This window comes from Zeus faber, assembly GCF_960531495.2.
Source record: "Zeus faber genome assembly, chromosome: 5".
Taxonomy (NCBI): domain Eukaryota; kingdom Metazoa; phylum Chordata; class Actinopteri; order Zeiformes; family Zeidae; genus Zeus; species Zeus faber.
Window position 1 is genome coordinate 37,615,754 of NC_137192.1, and position 17,109 is coordinate 37,632,862.

A 17,109-nucleotide genomic window follows, 5' to 3' on the forward strand; every position below is an offset into this window, starting at 1 on the left:
CCACCACAAGCGGATACCGACACAGCACTGTGGGACCTGTATGATGTGTTGTGTGGATTTCAAAACAAACATCCTGACGCAGCTGTGGTGGTGACTGGGGACTTTAACAGGGCGAACCTTAAAAAAGTTCTTCCTAATTTCCACCAACACATCACGTGTGCCACCAGGGGAGATATAACTTTGGACCATCGCTAAACACCGTACAAGAACGGGTACAAGACCATCTCGCTCCCTGCTTTCGGGATATCTGACCACGCCACGATCTCGCTGGGTCCTGTTCACAGGCCTCTGATTGCACGCAAATTGGTGGTGGCGAGGGAAGTGAAGCGGTGGACGGACCAATCAGAGGCTGCGCTTCAGGACGCTCTGACTGATATCAACTGGGACATGTTCCAATCAAGTTCCAGAGACGTCAGCGAGTTTACGAAATGGCTGTGAGCTTCGTAGCCACGTTAGCAGAGAGCATCGTCCCCATGATGAAAGTTTGGATATTTCCAAACCAGAAACCGTTGGTCGATAAATCGCGATTTAGCGCTCTAAATAGCACGGCTGCTTACAACGATGGTCTTGTATCCGGAAATATGGACAATTACAAAAGCGCCGTGGTACAATCTGTGGAGGGCGGTGAAGGATGCTAAACGGACATACAGAGACACAGTGGAGCTCCAGATGGAGCAACGGGACACCAGACATTTGTGGCAGGTGCTACAGACAGGTGCTACGAACTATAAGAGCAGCCCCTCCCCAGCCACAAGTGTAGATGCCTCCCTAGCCTATGAACTGAACTCCTTTTATGCGCGGTTTGAGTTTGGCAACAACACCACTAGCTCGCAAGCTAATTGGAATTACACCGCTGCGGATGAGCGCGCATTCTCAGTGTCTGAGCGCGCACTCTCAGTGTCTGAGCGCGCACTCTCAGTGTCTGAGCGCGCACTCTCAGTGTCTGAGCGCGCACTCTCAGTGTCTGAGCGCGCACTCTCAGTGTCTGAGCGCGCACTCTCAGTGTCTGAGCGCTCATTCTCAGTGTCTGAGCGCGCACTCTCAGTGTCTGAGCTTGACTTCAGGAGGGCTCTGATGAAGAAGATTTTTTATTTGTCACAGGACATGCCACTACAACACATACACACACATGCACATGCTCTTGGATGGTGGCCGGTGAAATGGGTTCTCTGCATTTAACCCATCCTGGCATCCCTTCCTCCGGGGGGAGCAGCCAGGAGCAGTGGGCAGCAATCAACGACGCTGCCGGGGACCTGGTTCCATATGTCCATCGCTGGTCAGACGATGATGTTGTGCATGTTTTTAGTGGGGGTCCTTACTGTTGTTAGATGGAGGAAACCCCATGTGAGCACGGGGAGAACATGCAAACTCCACACAGAAAGGCCCCTTATTGGGAGATGCCTGCCGGAGCATGGTGCCACCAACGCCCCAGGCGGGAATCGAACCTACTTGCTGTGAGGCAACAGTGAAATGCACTATGCCACCGTGCCACATCGTGCACCATGATGCGTGTGAACACCAGGAAAGCTACGGGCCCAGATGGCATATCTGGACGATTACTGAAGACCTGTGCTAACCAGCTAGCCCCGGTGCTCACTACAATATTCAACATCTCCCTGGCTGAATCAGTGGTCCCGTCCTGCTTCAGGAGGTCCACCGCCGTTCCTGTCCCGAAGATCGCCTCTCCTGCCTGCCTGAATGACTACTGTCCGGTGGCCCTCACCTGAGTGGTCATGAAGTGCTTCCAGAGGCCGATTAAGGATTATATCTGCGCCTTCCTCCCCCGCACCTTGGACCTGTTGCAGTTTGCGTACCAGCAGAACAGATCCACGGATGACGCGGTCTCCCAGGTACTGCACACCACGCTCACGCACCTTGATGGCCAGAAGGGGGCCTATGTGAGAATGCTGTTCATCAATTATAGTTCAGCTTTCAATACCATCTTCCCCACCAGACTGGCTGTCAAGCTGCAGGAGCTCGGAGTGAATACTTGGCTGTGTGCCTGTATCCTGGACTTCCTCTCAGCCAGGTCCCAGGTGGTTAGGGTGGGGAAGCACATGTCCAGCTCCCTCACCCTGGACACAGGATCCCTCCCAGGGCTGCGTCCTCAGCCCCCTACTGTACTCCCTGTACACACATGACTGGGTGGCCAGGTCCAGCTCCAACACCATCATCAAGTTTGGGGACGACAGCGTTGTGGTGGGCCTGATCAATGACGGCGATGAGAAGGTCTACCCTGAGGAGGTGGCTGGCCTGTCACTTTGGTGCCAGGACAACAGCCTCCTCCTGAACGTCAGCAAAACTAAGGAGCTGATTGTGGACTTTAGGAGAGGATTACAACCGAGGAAGCACGCGCCGTTGGTGATTCATGGGACTTCTGTCAACAGGGTGAGCAGCTTCAAGTACAGCGGGGCAAAAAAGTATTTAGTCAGCCACCAATTGTGCAAGTTCTCCCACTTAAAAGGTGAGATATAATTTTGTAATTTTCATCAGAGGTACACTTCGACTATGAGAGACAGAATGGGGGGAAAGAATCCAGGAAATCACATTGTAGGATTTTTAATGAATTAATTGGTCAATTCCTCGGTAAAATAAGTATTTGGTCACCTACAAACAAGCAAGATTTCTGGCTTTCACAGACCTGTAACTTTTTCTTTAAGAGGCTCCTCTGTCCTCCACTCGTTACCTGTATTAATGGCACCTGTTTGAACTTGTTATCAGTATAAAAGACACCTGTCCACAACCTCAAACAGTCACACTCCAAACTCCACTATGGCCAAGACCAAAGAGCTGTCAAAGGACACCAGAATCAAAATTGTAGACCTGCACCAGGCTGGGAAGACTGAATCTGCAATAGGTAAGCAGCTTTTTGTGAAGAAATCAACTGTGGGAGCAATTATTAGAAAATGGAAGACATACAAAACCACTGATAATCTCCCTCGATCTGGGGCTCCACGCAAGATCTCACCCTGTGGGGTCAAAATGATCACAAGAACGGTGAGCAAACATCCCAGAACCACACGGGGGGACCTAGTGAATGACCTGCAGAGAGCTGGGACCAAAGTTACAAAGGCTACCATCAGTAACACACTACGCCGCCAGGGACTCAAATCCTGCAGTGCCAGACGTGTCCCCCTGCTTAAGCCACTACATGTCCAGGCCCGTCTGAAGTTTGCTAGAGAGCATTTGGATGATCCAGAAGAGGATTGGGAGAATGTCATATGGTCAGATGAAACCAAAATAGAACTTTTTGGTAAAAACTCAACTTGTCGTGTTTGGAGAAGGAAAGCTGAGTTGCATCCAAAGAACACCATACCTACTGTGAAGCATGGGGGTGGAAACATCATGCTTTGGGGCTGTTTTTCTGCAAAGGCACCAGGACGACTGATCCGTGTAAAGGAAAGAATGAATGGGGCCATGTATCGTGAGATTTTGAGTGAAAACCTCCTTCCATCAGCAAGGGCATTGAAGATGAAACGTGGCTGGGTCTTTCAGCATGACAATGATCCCAAACACACCGCCAAGGCAACGAAGGAGTGGCTGCGTAAGAAGCATTTCAAGGTCCTGGAGTGGCCTAGCCAGTCTCCAGATCTCAACCCCATAGAAAATCTTTGGAGGGAGTTGAAGTCTGTGTTGCCCAGCGACAGCCCCAAAACATCACTGCTCTAGAGGAGATCTGCATGGAGGAATGGGCCAAAATACCAGCAACAGTGTGTGAAAACCTTGTGAAGACTTACAGAAAACGTTTGACCTCTGTCATTGCAAACAAAAGGTATATAACAAAGTATTGAAATGAACTTTTGTTATTGACCAAATACTTATTTTCCACCATAATTTGCAAATAAATTCTTTAAAAATCAGACAATGTGATTTTCTGGATTTTTTTTTCTCATTTTGTCTCTCATAGTTGAAGTGAACCTATGATGAAAATAACAGGCCTCTCTCATCTTTTTAAGTGGGAGAACTTGCACAATTGGTGGCTGACTAAATACTTTTTTGCCCCACTGTACCTGGGAGTCCACATCACGGAGGATTTAACATGGACTTTACAAACAGACACTCTGGTGAGAGAGGCGAGGCAGCATCTTTACCACCTCAGGCAGCTAAAGAAATTCAGGGTCTCGGTAAAGATTCTCAAGTCCTTCTACCGTGGAGCAGTGGAGAGCATCCTGACAGGCAACATCACTGCCTGGTTTGGGAACTGTACTGCTCAGGACAGGCGGGTCCTGCAGAGAGTGCTGCGTTCAACCCAACGTACCACTGGAACTACCCTCCCCTCCCTGCAGGACTTATACACCAGGAGGTGTAGTAGCAGAGCTGCAGGATCATGAAGGATCCTCACCACCCCAACAACGGACTGTTCCAGCTGCTGCGGTCAGGCAAGTGCCTCCACAGTCACACAGCGAGAACAGAGAGACTGAGACAGAGTTTTTTCCCCACAAGCCATAAGGACTGTTAAGGCTGAACTCACCAGGGGTCCTCACTGAGTCACACACATAGGCTCCACTACCTTACTGTACTGTATGTAGCATACTGTACTGCATACTGTATCACTGTTCTGGGTTACTGCATACTGTGCTGTATTGCTGTTCTGTTCGGTGTTGCTGTATTTCTGCGCCGTACTGTTGTATACTGTGCTATATATCTCTACACACACTACCTCAGTTTACTCACATGCCATGCACATATCTGTATATACATAAGTCTATTCCCTTTATTTCTATTTTGTACCCCCACTCTGAATTACCTTTAAGTTATTATTTTATTTTATCCGACTTACTGCATTACGTTTTAGGAATCAGTTAGTTGGTCAAGTAGAAATTCTTAGGAAGCTACTGTGTTCAGTCTAGAACATATTGTGCATAATCACCGGGTGCGTTGCATTGACATTTCACTGCATATATGTATGAAAGTATGTATATGTATGTGACGAATAAACCTTTGATGTATATATATACTGTAAACACACACACACACATATTTATATATATATATATATATATATATATATATATATATATATATATATATATATATATATATATAAGACATAAGATGAGAATCCTAATGTCAGCACCTTATCTTGGCTGAGTTGAGCTGCAAACGCTTTCTCCATGTCACTCTCAAAGGCCGACATACACACCTAGAGAGACAGGGAGAGAGAGAGAGCTATGAGTTACTATAATGAGCTCAACAGGTCTGAGTAAAAACTGAGCTAATCTGAGCTTGGCTAGTCTGGGCTGGGCTAGGCTGAACTGGGTTAGGCTGGGCTAGGATGAGCTAGGCTCGGCTGAGCTGAGCTGAGCTAGGCTAGACTGTGCTCTGCTGTGCTAAGCTAGGCTGGGCTAGGCTAGGCTAGGCCGTGCTAGGCTAGGATGAGCTAGGCTAGGTTGAGCTGGGCTAGGCTGGGCTAGGCTAACTGAGCTTGGCTAGACCTTTCTTACTTTCTGGTGTGCGCTCCTCTGCTGGCTGTCAGTCGGGTGCAGGACGTGCAGTCTGCAGATATCGCACAGGTCCCCATGGAGATAGGGACAGTTGTTGCCATAGTTACACTGTCCAGCAGCTGCATAGGGACAGAGCTGATAAGCTCCGCCCACTAAGGAGTCAAAACAAAGGCACAGTTAAAACAGTCGAGGAGTGGGCATAGCCTTAGCATTAGCATTGGGGTGTGGTCCTGTCCTGACCCGGATCTGACTCCTCCAGTCCGGTCCGGATGGCCTCCACGTAGGACTGTGGAGCAGCACTGGAATCCTGGTACGGGACCGGACCCACTGGGACCAGAAGGTCCGGACCAGGACCAGGACCAGAAGACTCTGGTCCACGACCAGAAGACTCTGGTCCACGACCAGGACAGTCTTGACCCAGCGCTGAGGAGGGGAGAAGAGATGGGCGGTGAAGATGTGAACCAGAGAAGGAGGTTCAACCTGACACTGGTCTCCATGGCGTCGTACCTCTGTCTCTCAGAACCAGTGACTTCCTTCCTCCATGACGGCCCCCGCTGCTGCCGCCTCCTCCGCCACCTCCTCCTCCGCCACCTCCACCTCCTCCTGTTGCTCCTCCTCCTCCTCCTCCTCCTCCTCCTCCTCCTCCTGCTGCTGCTGCTCCTCCTCCTCCTCCTGCTGCTCCTCCTCCTCCTCCTCCTGCCCCGCTGGGCGGCTCCCCCGCCCCCCCCCTCTGCCCCCCCCCCTCCTCCACCTCCTCCTCCTCTTCCTGGAGGTCTGATGTGATCGTACCTGCAGGAAACAGAGACATGTTTTCAGATGTTTCCTTGTTGGTCATCAATTCAAATCCTTTGTCACGTCTCCAGTAACGCCTCTTTCCAACTGCCCAAAACCTGCCAATGGGAAAGGTGTCAATGGTCTATTTTCGCAGGTTTAAAAACCCCGGTATACCCACTAAATTTGGTGTAAAAAGGATATTAGAAGACATCAAAGCAGCGCCACAACCTTCCTGATACCTCATCCCATGGTTGATGGACGGAGATCAGCAGACTCACCTCGTTACCTGTTAGCTAGCCTGGGGGTGTGTTCCCTAAATCCTAATCCTTAGGGCCCCGCAGCGATAACCCATGACAGCGTGGCCAAAGTTGCCCCCCCCCCCCCCCCCCCCCAAGTGGTGGGAGCTCAGGGGTTCTCTTAACCAATTAATCCATTCATTATTTTTTATTATTTACGCGCACGCAACTGACTGTTAAAACAGGCACATTGCAACAAGGTCATTCACACCTACATTTCATATCTATTTCTTTCACGATATAATTCCAATGTGGAACTTATCGTACGGAACTTAAGTCAAGCATTGGTTTGGTGTCGGAAGCCGAGTGAGTCCTCAAAGGAGCCTGCTCTCTAGCGTCATGAGCCTGGTTAGCTGGTGGTACCTGCAGCGCTCCCCGTAGGCGCACACTCCTCTCTGGTAGTACTTGCAGATGGTGGAGGGTTTGCTGGTGGACGGGTCATGTGAAAAGAGGCAGCGAGCCCCCTCCCGACACACACCGTGGAGGAAGTACCTGTAACACATAAGATCAGAACCAGCACCTCCAAAAGACCCCCAGAGGACCTCCAAACCACCTCAACAGGACCTCCAGACGACCTCCAGAGGACTCCCAGAGGACCTCCAAACGACCTCAAGAGGACCTCCAGAAGACCCCCAGAGGACCTCCAGATGACCCCAAAAGGGCCTCCAGATGACCTCAGAGGGCCTCCAGATGACCTCAGAGGGCCTCCAGAGGACCTGGAGACGACCTCCTGAGGACCCCCAGATGACTCCCAGAGGACCTCCAGACCACCCCCAGACAACCTCCAGACCACCCCAAGACAACCTCCAGAGGACCTCCAGAAGACCCGCAGAGGGCCTCCAGACAACCCCCAGAGGGACTCCAATTGACCTCATCCTCCTCCTCCTCCTCCTCCTCCAGGGATGTCCAGAGGGCCTCCACCTCCAGGGGGCCTCTAAAGGACCTCCTCCATCTCCTCCTACTCCAGGGGGCATCCAGAGGGCCTCCTCCTCCAGGGGGCGTCCAGAGGACCTCCTCCTCCAGACCACCTCTAAACCAAGAAGATACGACCTGAAACGACTCAAAAGGAGCTAGAAACATGAGAAAGAGCACACTTTAGCTTTGATAATAAGATCAAATAAAAAATAACACAAACTATGTTGATATAAAGACGTTACTATGCTAACTATTAGCTGGATATGGGCAGGTATAGTATATAGATTCAAGAGGTTTATTTGTGACATACATATACATACTTTCATACATATATGCAGTGAAATGTTATCTAGCAATAGTTTGTATTAAAGGGGACCTGTCATGCTTCTCCTTATTTCCTGTCATATTTATTATCCTACAATGTGGGATGTTGATATCAGACCAAACAACACGCTCTGAACGCTCCATTTCCAAAGGTCTTTTCTACTCTCTGCACTCTCCCCACTGTGCAGTTCTCGAAACAAAACCAATAAAAACACTTTGTTTTTATTATAGATGTATTTATTGTATTTTATTTTCCAACATTTACATGAAACAAAAAGTCCCAGCGTGCGAGAGTCCCGGTGCCTGGCGGTGTCCGTGCCTCCCACAAGCTTGGAGCACGGCAACAAAAGTGGGAACAAACTTTAAAATGAAGCTGGAGATCTAATATGATAAAGATTTAGCAAATGGGTTGATTATTTCTCGCCTCAAATTTGTTCAGAAACACATTTTGGTGGATTGATAAGGTGAAATCAGTGAAAGTTACGGAGTAAATACAACGGAACCAAGAAGCAGTGTTCAAACCCCATCGGCTCACAGAACCAGGAACTTAAAATAAATCCCAGTATATAGCCATAAATGCCAATATATTGTGATAAATCCCAGTATATGGTCATAAATTCCAGTACATGGTGATCCTTTTATATAATGATGAATCTTGAATCCAAGTACACAGTGATAAATTCAAATATATGGTGATAAATCCAGTATATAGTGATAAATTCCGGTACGTTGTGATAAACCCCACTATGTGGTGATAAATCCCAGTACCTGGTGATAAATCCCAGTACATGGTGATAAATCCCAGTACATGGTGATTAATCCCAGTATGTGGTGATTAATCCCAGTATGTAGTGATTAATCCCAGTATGTAGTGATTAATCCCAGTACGTACATGGTGATAAATCGCAGTACATGGTGACAAACCCCAGTATTCGTGATAAATCCCAGTATTAGTGATAAATTCCAGTATATGGTGACAAAACCCTAGTAGATGGTGATGACTCCCAGTATTAGTGAGAAATCCCAGTATTAGTGAGAAATCCCAGTATATGGTGAGAACCCCCAGTATATGGTGAGAACCCCCAGTATATGGTGAGAACCCCCAGTATATGGTGAGAACCCCCAGTATATAGAGGTGAATCCAGGTACATGGTGAAAAATCTGAGTATATAGTGATGAATCCCAGTACATGGTGATAAATCCCAGTATATAGTGATGAATCCCAGTACATGGTGATGAATCCTAGTATATAGTGATGAATCCCAGTACATGGTGATGAATCCTAGTATATAGTGATGACTCCCAGTACATGGTGATGAATCCCAGGCTTGTGTTCAATGGCAGCGCAGCAGTGCAGTGCAGTGTGTTGGCGCTAATGCTAACGCTAACGCTACTGTGGAGCAGCGGAGAAGAACCTTTCGTTCGGATCTTCGGGGCAGTGAGTGGAACAGAACCAGAGCCCGAACCGAAGCGAATTAAAGCGAAAATACATTTCTTTACCTGCACGTCACCTGCCTGGTGCTCATCTTCCCCTGGCGCTGCTGCTTCCTGTGTCACACTAAGACCGCTCCGCCGAAACACACGCTCGCACAATACAGGTCCGCTTTCTGTGTCACAATGACAACGCTCCGTCGAAACACACGCTCACTACAGTTTCTACCGTTTCATTGCAGCGTTATTATTATTTTTAGTGTTATTCGTATTATTATTATTATTATTATTATTATTATTATTATTATTAATAATAATAATTATTAATTATTAATTTATTTATTTCCCCCCTCTAATCGTATTGTGATTTAAGATTTCCTATGTGACGTTTATCGCCACTCTTTCCGCTACGTCACTTCCGCTCCGGATGGACCGTTGCTTGGTGAGATTCGGCCACTGTGGCAGAACCATCTACACCTTCAGCCCGGGGAAGCTGCACCGGGATACCGAGGGTGCAGCGCCGTGGTCCCGCTGCCCGCTCTGTCATGAGCCGCTGAGCCTGCGGCTCCTGGAGGCTCCGGTCAGAGTCCCGACCCCCTTCCGGGACGGACACCGGAGCCCCTGTGCGCTGCTCATAGCGTCCCGGCTTGGAGCCGCTGCTCTAAGGTTATTATTATTATTATTATTATTATTATTATTATTATTATTATTGTTGTTGTTTACTATTATTATTAATAATATTATTAATATAATTATTGTTGTTGTTGTTATTATTGATTATTACCATGAGTGTGATTGTTATTATTATTGTAATTATTATTATCATCATTATTGTTATGATTGTTGTTATTATTATATTATATTATCATTATTGTTATTATTATTAATATTATTAATATTATTATTATTATTATTATTATTATTATTATTATTTTACATTACATTACATTACATTGATCAGACGCTTTTATCCAAAGCGACTTACAATTATTCAAACACCGACGGACGCAGCCATCAGGAGCAATGAGGGGTTAAGTGTCTTGCTCAAGGACACTACAGCATGCTAGCAGGAGGAGCCTGGGATCCAACCAGCAACCTTTACATGACTAGACCACCAGCTCTACCGCTTGAGCTACCATCCCCTAATTGCCGATGGAAAAGTACAGGGAAGGCCAGAGGGCATTGCACTGCGTCCGAGAGAGGAAGTGTGGTACTGCATGAGGAAGCCGGGGGCGGCAGAGAAGTAGGTAAGAGTGGTACAGGATATGTATGAGGGCAGTCAGACAGTAGTAAGGTGTGCAGTAGGTGTGACCAAGGCATCAAAGAGGAGGTGGGATTTCATCAAGGATCAGCTCTGAGCCCTTTCTTGTTGTGGTGATGGACAGGTTAACAGATGAGATCAGGCAGGAGTCTCTGTGGACTATGATGTTCACGGATGACATTGTGATCTGTAGCGAGAGTAGGGAGCAGGTGGAGGAGAGCCTGGAGAAGTGGAGGCAGCATTAGAGAGAAGAGGAATGAAAGTCAGCAGGAGTAAGACACAATACATGTGCCTGAATGGGAGGGAGGGCGGAGAAAAGCTGAGAATGCAAGGAGTGGAGGTGGAGAAGGCGGATGAGTTCAAGTACTTGGGGTCGACCATCCAAAGCGGCGGAGAGTGCGGGAGAGAGGTGAAGAAGAGAGTAGAGGCAGGGTGGAGTGGGTGGAGAAGAGAGTACAGACAGGGTGGAGTGGGTGGAGAAGAGTGTCTGAAGTGATCTGTGACAGAAGGGTTCCAGCCAGAGTGAAGGGGAAGGTGTAGAGGACGGTAGTGAGAGCAGCCATGTTGTACGGTTTAGAGGCGGTGGCACCGACTAAAAGGCAGGTGGATGAAGTGGAGGTGGCAGAATTGAGGATGTGGAGGTTTTCATTGGGAGGGACAAGGATGAACAGGATTAAGAATGAGGACATTAGAGGGACAGCTCAGGTTGGACAGTTTGGTGGAAAAGTGAGAGAGGCCAGATTGAGATGGTTTGGACACGTGTGGAGGAGAGATGAGAGTTACATTGGGAGGAGGAGGCTGAGGGTGGAGCTGCCAGGCAAGAGGAAAAGAGGAAGCCAAAGAGAAGCTTGATGGAGGTGCTGAGGGAGGACATGCAGGCGGGTGGTGTCAGGGATGAAGATGCGCAGAACAGAAGGTATTGGAGGCAGATGATCCACTGTGGTGACCCGTAACGGGAGCAGCACAAAGAAGAAGAAGATTATTATTATTATAATTACTACTACTACTACGACTAATAATGATAATAATAATATTTTATTGTCATAATTATGTTAAATTGTGTTTATAATATAATAGATTATATATATTATATGTATGTTATGTCATATATTACACTCAATGTGCACTTTATTAGACACACCTGTACAATATATCCAATATAATCCAATACACCAGCTCTGCCATAGATTTTGCCTTACATTGCCTATAATGTTAGGGTTTTGTACGTTGTCATAGAAGAGGTGTTAATTCAATGATATGTCTTAGCAAAGTTGGTGCTGGTGTTGTACTGAGCTGCATTATATTCACGTATGTCAATAGGTAAGGCAAAAAGTGACAAACTCCTCAATATAATGTAGTTCAGTGCAACACCACATTTATCTATGACCTCAGTTATAAACATCATTGAATCGACACATTTCCAAAACGGAACATTATAAACGTCATAAAATTAGAATTCCTGGCAGAGCTGCTGTATTCGATTACATTGGTTTGTACAGGTGTACCTAATAAAGTGTTCACTGAGTGTACATGCTATATATACAATATATTATACTATATATTATTATATTATTATATTTTTTATAATATATTTTACACAGTTTGTTCTCCTGTGGCAGTGAGCAGAGTGACTCTGAACTCCATGTCGGCATTTCCAACTCTCAAGGTACATGCAGAGCGATCTTACTTAGAATTAATTACCTTGTTATTAACATGTTACTAACATTGTTATCAACATGTTAGTTTAACTTTAGTAACATGTTATACTCTACGTGCTGGGATATGTGTTATCACTAACATGTTACTAACATGTTCTCACTGCATAAAGCCGATAATTGTGATGTGACGAATGCGGGGATGCGGTCTTCCAGGCAAGGTCTTCTCGTACACGGCGTGCGGCCTGCGGCAGGATGCTCAGGGCTGGGAAGAAGTGCTGTGTGTCCCCCTCATCCCGGCTCCAACCACTGCGAGGACCAGGAGGAGCTGGGACCAGCAGCTGGAGACCTTCTCCACCTCAGGAAGCTGGACCCCAGAAAGGTCTGACCCCTGACCGGCGGGGTTCTACTGTGGAGGGTGGGGTTTTACTGTGGTAGTGTAGTAGGGTGTAGTTCTCAGTAGTACTGTGTAGTATGGGGTAGGGATGCTACGGTACAGTGAGCCCACGGTTTGGTATGTATCACGGTTTTGGGGTAACGGTACTGTATCTTTGTACTTAAGAAAAAAAAAATTCTAATTAGTTAGTTAAAAGTTGTAAAAAATGTTTTTAGTAGTCTGCCACAAATTACTAGTGTAACGCTCTGTGTGTATGACTGCACGTGTCTGTGTTTGGGAGGCAGGGGGGGGTTAAAGTTAATTCGGGGGGTGTAATCATTTGCATAAGTTCATCTGATTGGAGGGGGGTGTCCAGGATAGTGGGTCATTGGCCAAGGTGTCTAGGGGGCGGGTTCCCGGCAGAGTGTTAGAGTGTCTGAGGAGATGTCCGTAGTTAAACGGGAAACGCCCATCCCGGGTTGTTATTTTCTGACTGGAGGCCTCGACTCCGGGGTAGTTGTAGCCTCGCGGCAGGCAATAAAACCGGCTTCGGAGGTTTACACGGAGGTTCCATCTGTGTCTCCTTAATTGTATCTGTCTGGTTCACCCCACCGCACGTCACAGTGTAATTGGAATGTGAGCTACAGCTATAATTGTTGAACTCGGTCAGTGGGATGTGTTTGTGTTGTATTGCATTACTTCTACCTATTGCTTACATATATGTTTTTCTTTTTTTTTTAAACAGTCTTGATCAATAAGTAAATCCGACAGCAGCTCTAGTTCCTTGTACAATGTAGGTTCATTCAATAGGAAGCGTGTACTTAAGGGATGGCATGCCACGCACGTACAACGCACCAACCCATCTGGTCGCCTACCGTGTAATACCGTGGTTCACGTGTGTGTATTGAACCGTAGGGGGTGCACCGAACGGTTTGATGACATAGCATGTGCCGTTGTATCCCTAGCACTCAGTACTACTGTCGTGTTCTCTCCAGGTTCTTGGAGGAGAGGGAGTTCGGGTCCTGTTGCTATGGTTACGCGCTGAGTTTTGTTAACTTCCTGCGGAGGTTGGAAGGTCATGACCCTGTGACCCGGAGCAACTTCACTCACCGCTACGTCCTGCCACAGGTGGAGGCGTCCTCCCAGTACCTGCACCTCCATCTGCATGTCAGCCACCATGGATACTACATTACTGAGCAAATACTACCACATATACTACAGTACGAACAGTACGACTGCTAGTCAGCACACTGTACAGACTGTTGTATCTCTGTCGAACTAGTACCCTGATGCTTCAGTAATACTAGGAAGTACTCCAACTCAGTCACAAACTGGTGTTGCTCCTACTAACCACTGCGGACCAAATAACCCGCCAAGTACTTACCCACGTATTTATACCAAACTAGTACTAGCCATTTACTTAGCTCCGACTCTGCTAACATATCAACAGCCTTCCGATATCCCATTGCTAACTGCTAACTACTAATCTACTAGGTTCAGTACTAACTACTTAACTACTAGTTCAGTAGTAACTACTAATCTGCAAGTTCAGTACCAACTACTAGCCTTCTAGTTTAGTAATAACTACGAACCTAATCAAGATTCAAGAGCTTTATTTGTCACATAAATATACATAAGTTCATACATATATGCAGTGAAATGTCTTTGTGATCGCGTAATCGTTCAGTACTAACTACTAACCTACTAGTTTAGTTCTAACTATTTACCTACAGTTCAGTACTAACTACTAACATACTAGGTTCAGTACTAACTTACTAGTTCAGTACTAAATACTAACATACTAGATTCAGTACTAACTACAAACCTACAAATTTAGCACTAACTACTAACATACTAGGTTCAGTACTAACTTACTAGTTCAGTACTAACTACTAACCAACAAGGTTCAGTACTAACAACTAACCTACTAGTTCAGAACTAACTACTAACATACTAGGTTCAGTACAAACATAATAGTTCAGTACTAACTACTAACCTACTAGCCATTACTAACTACTAACCTACCAGTTCAATACTAACTACTGACCTACAAGGTTCAGTACTAACTACTAACCTACAGTTCAGTACTAACTTACTAGTTCAGTACTAAATACTAACATACTAGATTCAGTACTAACTACTAACCTACCAATTCAGTACTAACTGCTAACATACTAGGTTCACTACTAACTTACTAGTTCAGTACTAACTACTTACCGACAAGATTCAGTACTAAGAGCTAACCCTACTAGTTCAGAACTAACTACTAACATACTAGGGTTAGTACTAACATAATAGTTCAGTACTAACATAATTGTTCAGTACTAAATACTAACCTACTCGCCATTACTAACTACTAACCTACCAGTTCAGTACTAACTACTAACCTACTATGTAAGAACATAGTAGAACATAGTACTAACAAAGTACCAACATAGTGTGATAGTGATAAAGTCTTTTGAATTTAGTTATGACAAATGCTTCTGGTCCAGTAGAAGGTTCTCTGAGGCTTGATGCTCTGGTTCTTCTGGTCCAGTAGAAGGTTCTCTGAGGCTTGATGCTCTGGTTCTTCTGGTCCAGTAGAAGGTTCTCTGAGGCTTAATGCTCTGGTTCTTCTGGTCCAGTAGAAGGTTCTCTGAGGCTTGATGCTCTGGTTCTTCTGGTCCAGTAGAAGGTTCTCTGAGGCTTGATGCTCTGGTTCTTCTGGTCCAGTAGAAGGTTCTCTGAGGCTTAATGCTCTGGTTCTTCTGGTCCAGTAGAAGGTTCTCTTGAGGCTTGATGCTCTGGTTCTTCTGGTCCAGTACAAGGTTGTCTGAGGCTTGATGCTCTGGTTCTTCTGGTCCAGTTCAAGGTTCTCTGAGGCTTGATGCTCTGGTTCTTCTGGTCCAGTACAAGGTTCTCTGAGGCTTGATGCTCTGGTTCTTCTGGTCCAGTAGAAGGTTCTCTGCCAGGCTTGATGCTCTGGTTCTTCTGGTCCAGTAGAAGGTTCTCTGCCAGGCTTGATGCTCTGGTTCTTCTGGTCCAGGAGAAGGTTCTCTGTCAGGCTTGATGCTCTGGTTCTTCTGGTCCAGGAGAAGGTTCTCTGTCAGGCTTGATGCTCTGGTTCTTCTGGTCCAGTAGAAGGTTCTCTGCCAGGCTTGATGCTCTGGTTCTTCTGGTCCAGGAGAAGGTTCTCTGCCAGGCTTGATGCTCTGGTTCTTCTGGTCCAGTAGAAGGTTCTCTGCCAGGCTTGATGCTCTGGTTCTTCTGGTCCAGGTTCAACCTCTGAGTCGCTGCAGCTGCTGAGTTGAGAACCAACAACTCTTTTACCGGAGTGACTCCAGGTTCCAAAGTCTTCAAAAGTTGAGTTCACTGCAAACTCATCGTTCAAGAGTCTTGCATCACTACAACACAGTACGAAAACAGTACTAATACAGTACTATCAAAGTACCAACATAGTACTAACATAGTACTTTACTACTGGAAGTTGTTATTGCTGATATTTGTACTTGTTTTAATTATTGTGTGAACTTTGTGTCAATAAAAAGTTAAATCTAACTCAGTTGTCATTTTTTCTTTTACTTTGTTTCTCTGTGCCTCTCAATAATAATCATAATAATAATAATTAATATAGCTGCAAGTAGCAATACACAGGGTGTATGATCCTTCCCCTGCCGTGTTCCTGTCTCCCTCTAGCTCCCCCTGTCTGTGTTTCATGTCACTTAAGTTCCCTGTCACTCCACACCCACTCTGTTATCACACCACCTGTCTCCACTTCCTCACCCCATTTGTACTAACCCTGGTGCTCTTCACTCTGTCGGGGTTGGTTTATGCTTGTTGTCTGTTGCCTGTCTCTGCCCGCGATTTCTGCCTATGTTGCTGCATGCTCGTTCCACGTCCCTGCCCGTTCCCCTGTGTTTACCCTGGACTCTCGACTCCAGATTCCCCGCAGGCTCCTCTGCTCCTGGTTGTGAGTCTCCTGTCTTCCCCATCAAAGTCCTGATCCCCTGTCTGTTGCCTGTTCCCCTGGACCCTGATTCCCTGCCTGTTCCTGGACCCTCATTCCCTTGTTTTGACCCCTGCCTGTTCTGCAATAAACCCCTGTCATATTACCTACCGTGTGTCTGCAATGGGTTCTCATCCTGACCATCACACATGTTATTGGACAATGTTTATACATGACGATTATTACCAAAATAAGTATTTCATTTTTTATTTTGAACTATATGGTCATTGTTATAACTTACTTTGCCGCATTGAAGTAAATCTGGGAGTTTCTGTGACGGTAGATGTTGTGTGTCGTATACGTAAATGTGGCTAATTACCATTTACGGCTTCTATTTTTCAGACGCCACCTTGGATTTTGAACTCATCACTCAGTTGCACATTTCAGTGTTTTCGAGGGACACTTTGACATTTCAAGGATTATTTTATATTCCCTGTGGGCTGGATCCCAAATAATGATGACCGTGTCCTGTAGTTTGGGTGGGTGGGGGGGGGGGGGTGTCTTATTTGGTGGGGTCCTCTTATCAGGTGCTGGCAGGATGTGGGGGAGCGTCTTTCTGGCCGTTGGACGATGTAAGATAAGATACACCTTTGTCAGTCCCACAATGGGGAAATTTACATTCAGCAGCAAAAAGTGACAGCAGAAAAA

At 46.3% G+C, this 17,109-nt stretch overlaps 2 protein-coding genes across 2 annotated transcripts in view; one reads left to right on the plus strand and one right to left on the minus strand.

Moving 5' to 3' along the window:
* mkrn2 (makorin, ring finger protein, 2) overlaps window positions 1–9,298 on the minus strand; it is a 17,823-nt gene extending 8,525 nt beyond the window's left edge. Inside the window, exons 1-7 of the mRNA XM_080001219.1 lie at window positions 9,254–9,298; window positions 6,878–7,006; window positions 6,196–6,233; window positions 5,952–6,020; window positions 5,685–5,867; window positions 5,445–5,596; window positions 5,078–5,143 (exon numbers count right to left, since the gene is read on the minus strand). Coding sequence (XP_079857345.1) covers window positions 5,078–5,143; window positions 5,445–5,596; window positions 5,685–5,867; window positions 5,952–6,020; window positions 6,196–6,233; window positions 6,878–7,006; window positions 9,254–9,279 — 663 coding nt within the window. The 5' untranslated portion in view covers window positions 9,280–9,298. The remainder of the gene's footprint in view (window positions 1–5,077; window positions 5,144–5,444; window positions 5,597–5,684; window positions 5,868–5,951; window positions 6,021–6,195; window positions 6,234–6,877; window positions 7,007–9,253) is intronic.
* A 313-nt stretch (window positions 9,299–9,611) lies between these two features.
* On the plus strand, window positions 9,612–15,868 carry mkrn2os.1 (MKRN2 opposite strand, tandem duplicate 1; the record flags this gene model as incomplete). Its single annotated transcript, XM_080001223.1, has 4 exons — window positions 9,612–9,850; window positions 12,047–12,111; window positions 12,317–12,482; window positions 13,472–15,868. 4 exons carry the CDS (start codon window positions 9,612–9,614, stop codon window positions 13,716–13,718), a joined length of 717 nt encoding a protein of 238 aa, XP_079857349.1. The 3' UTR covers window positions 13,719–15,868.
* Window positions 15,869–17,109: the final 1,241 nt, after the last annotated feature.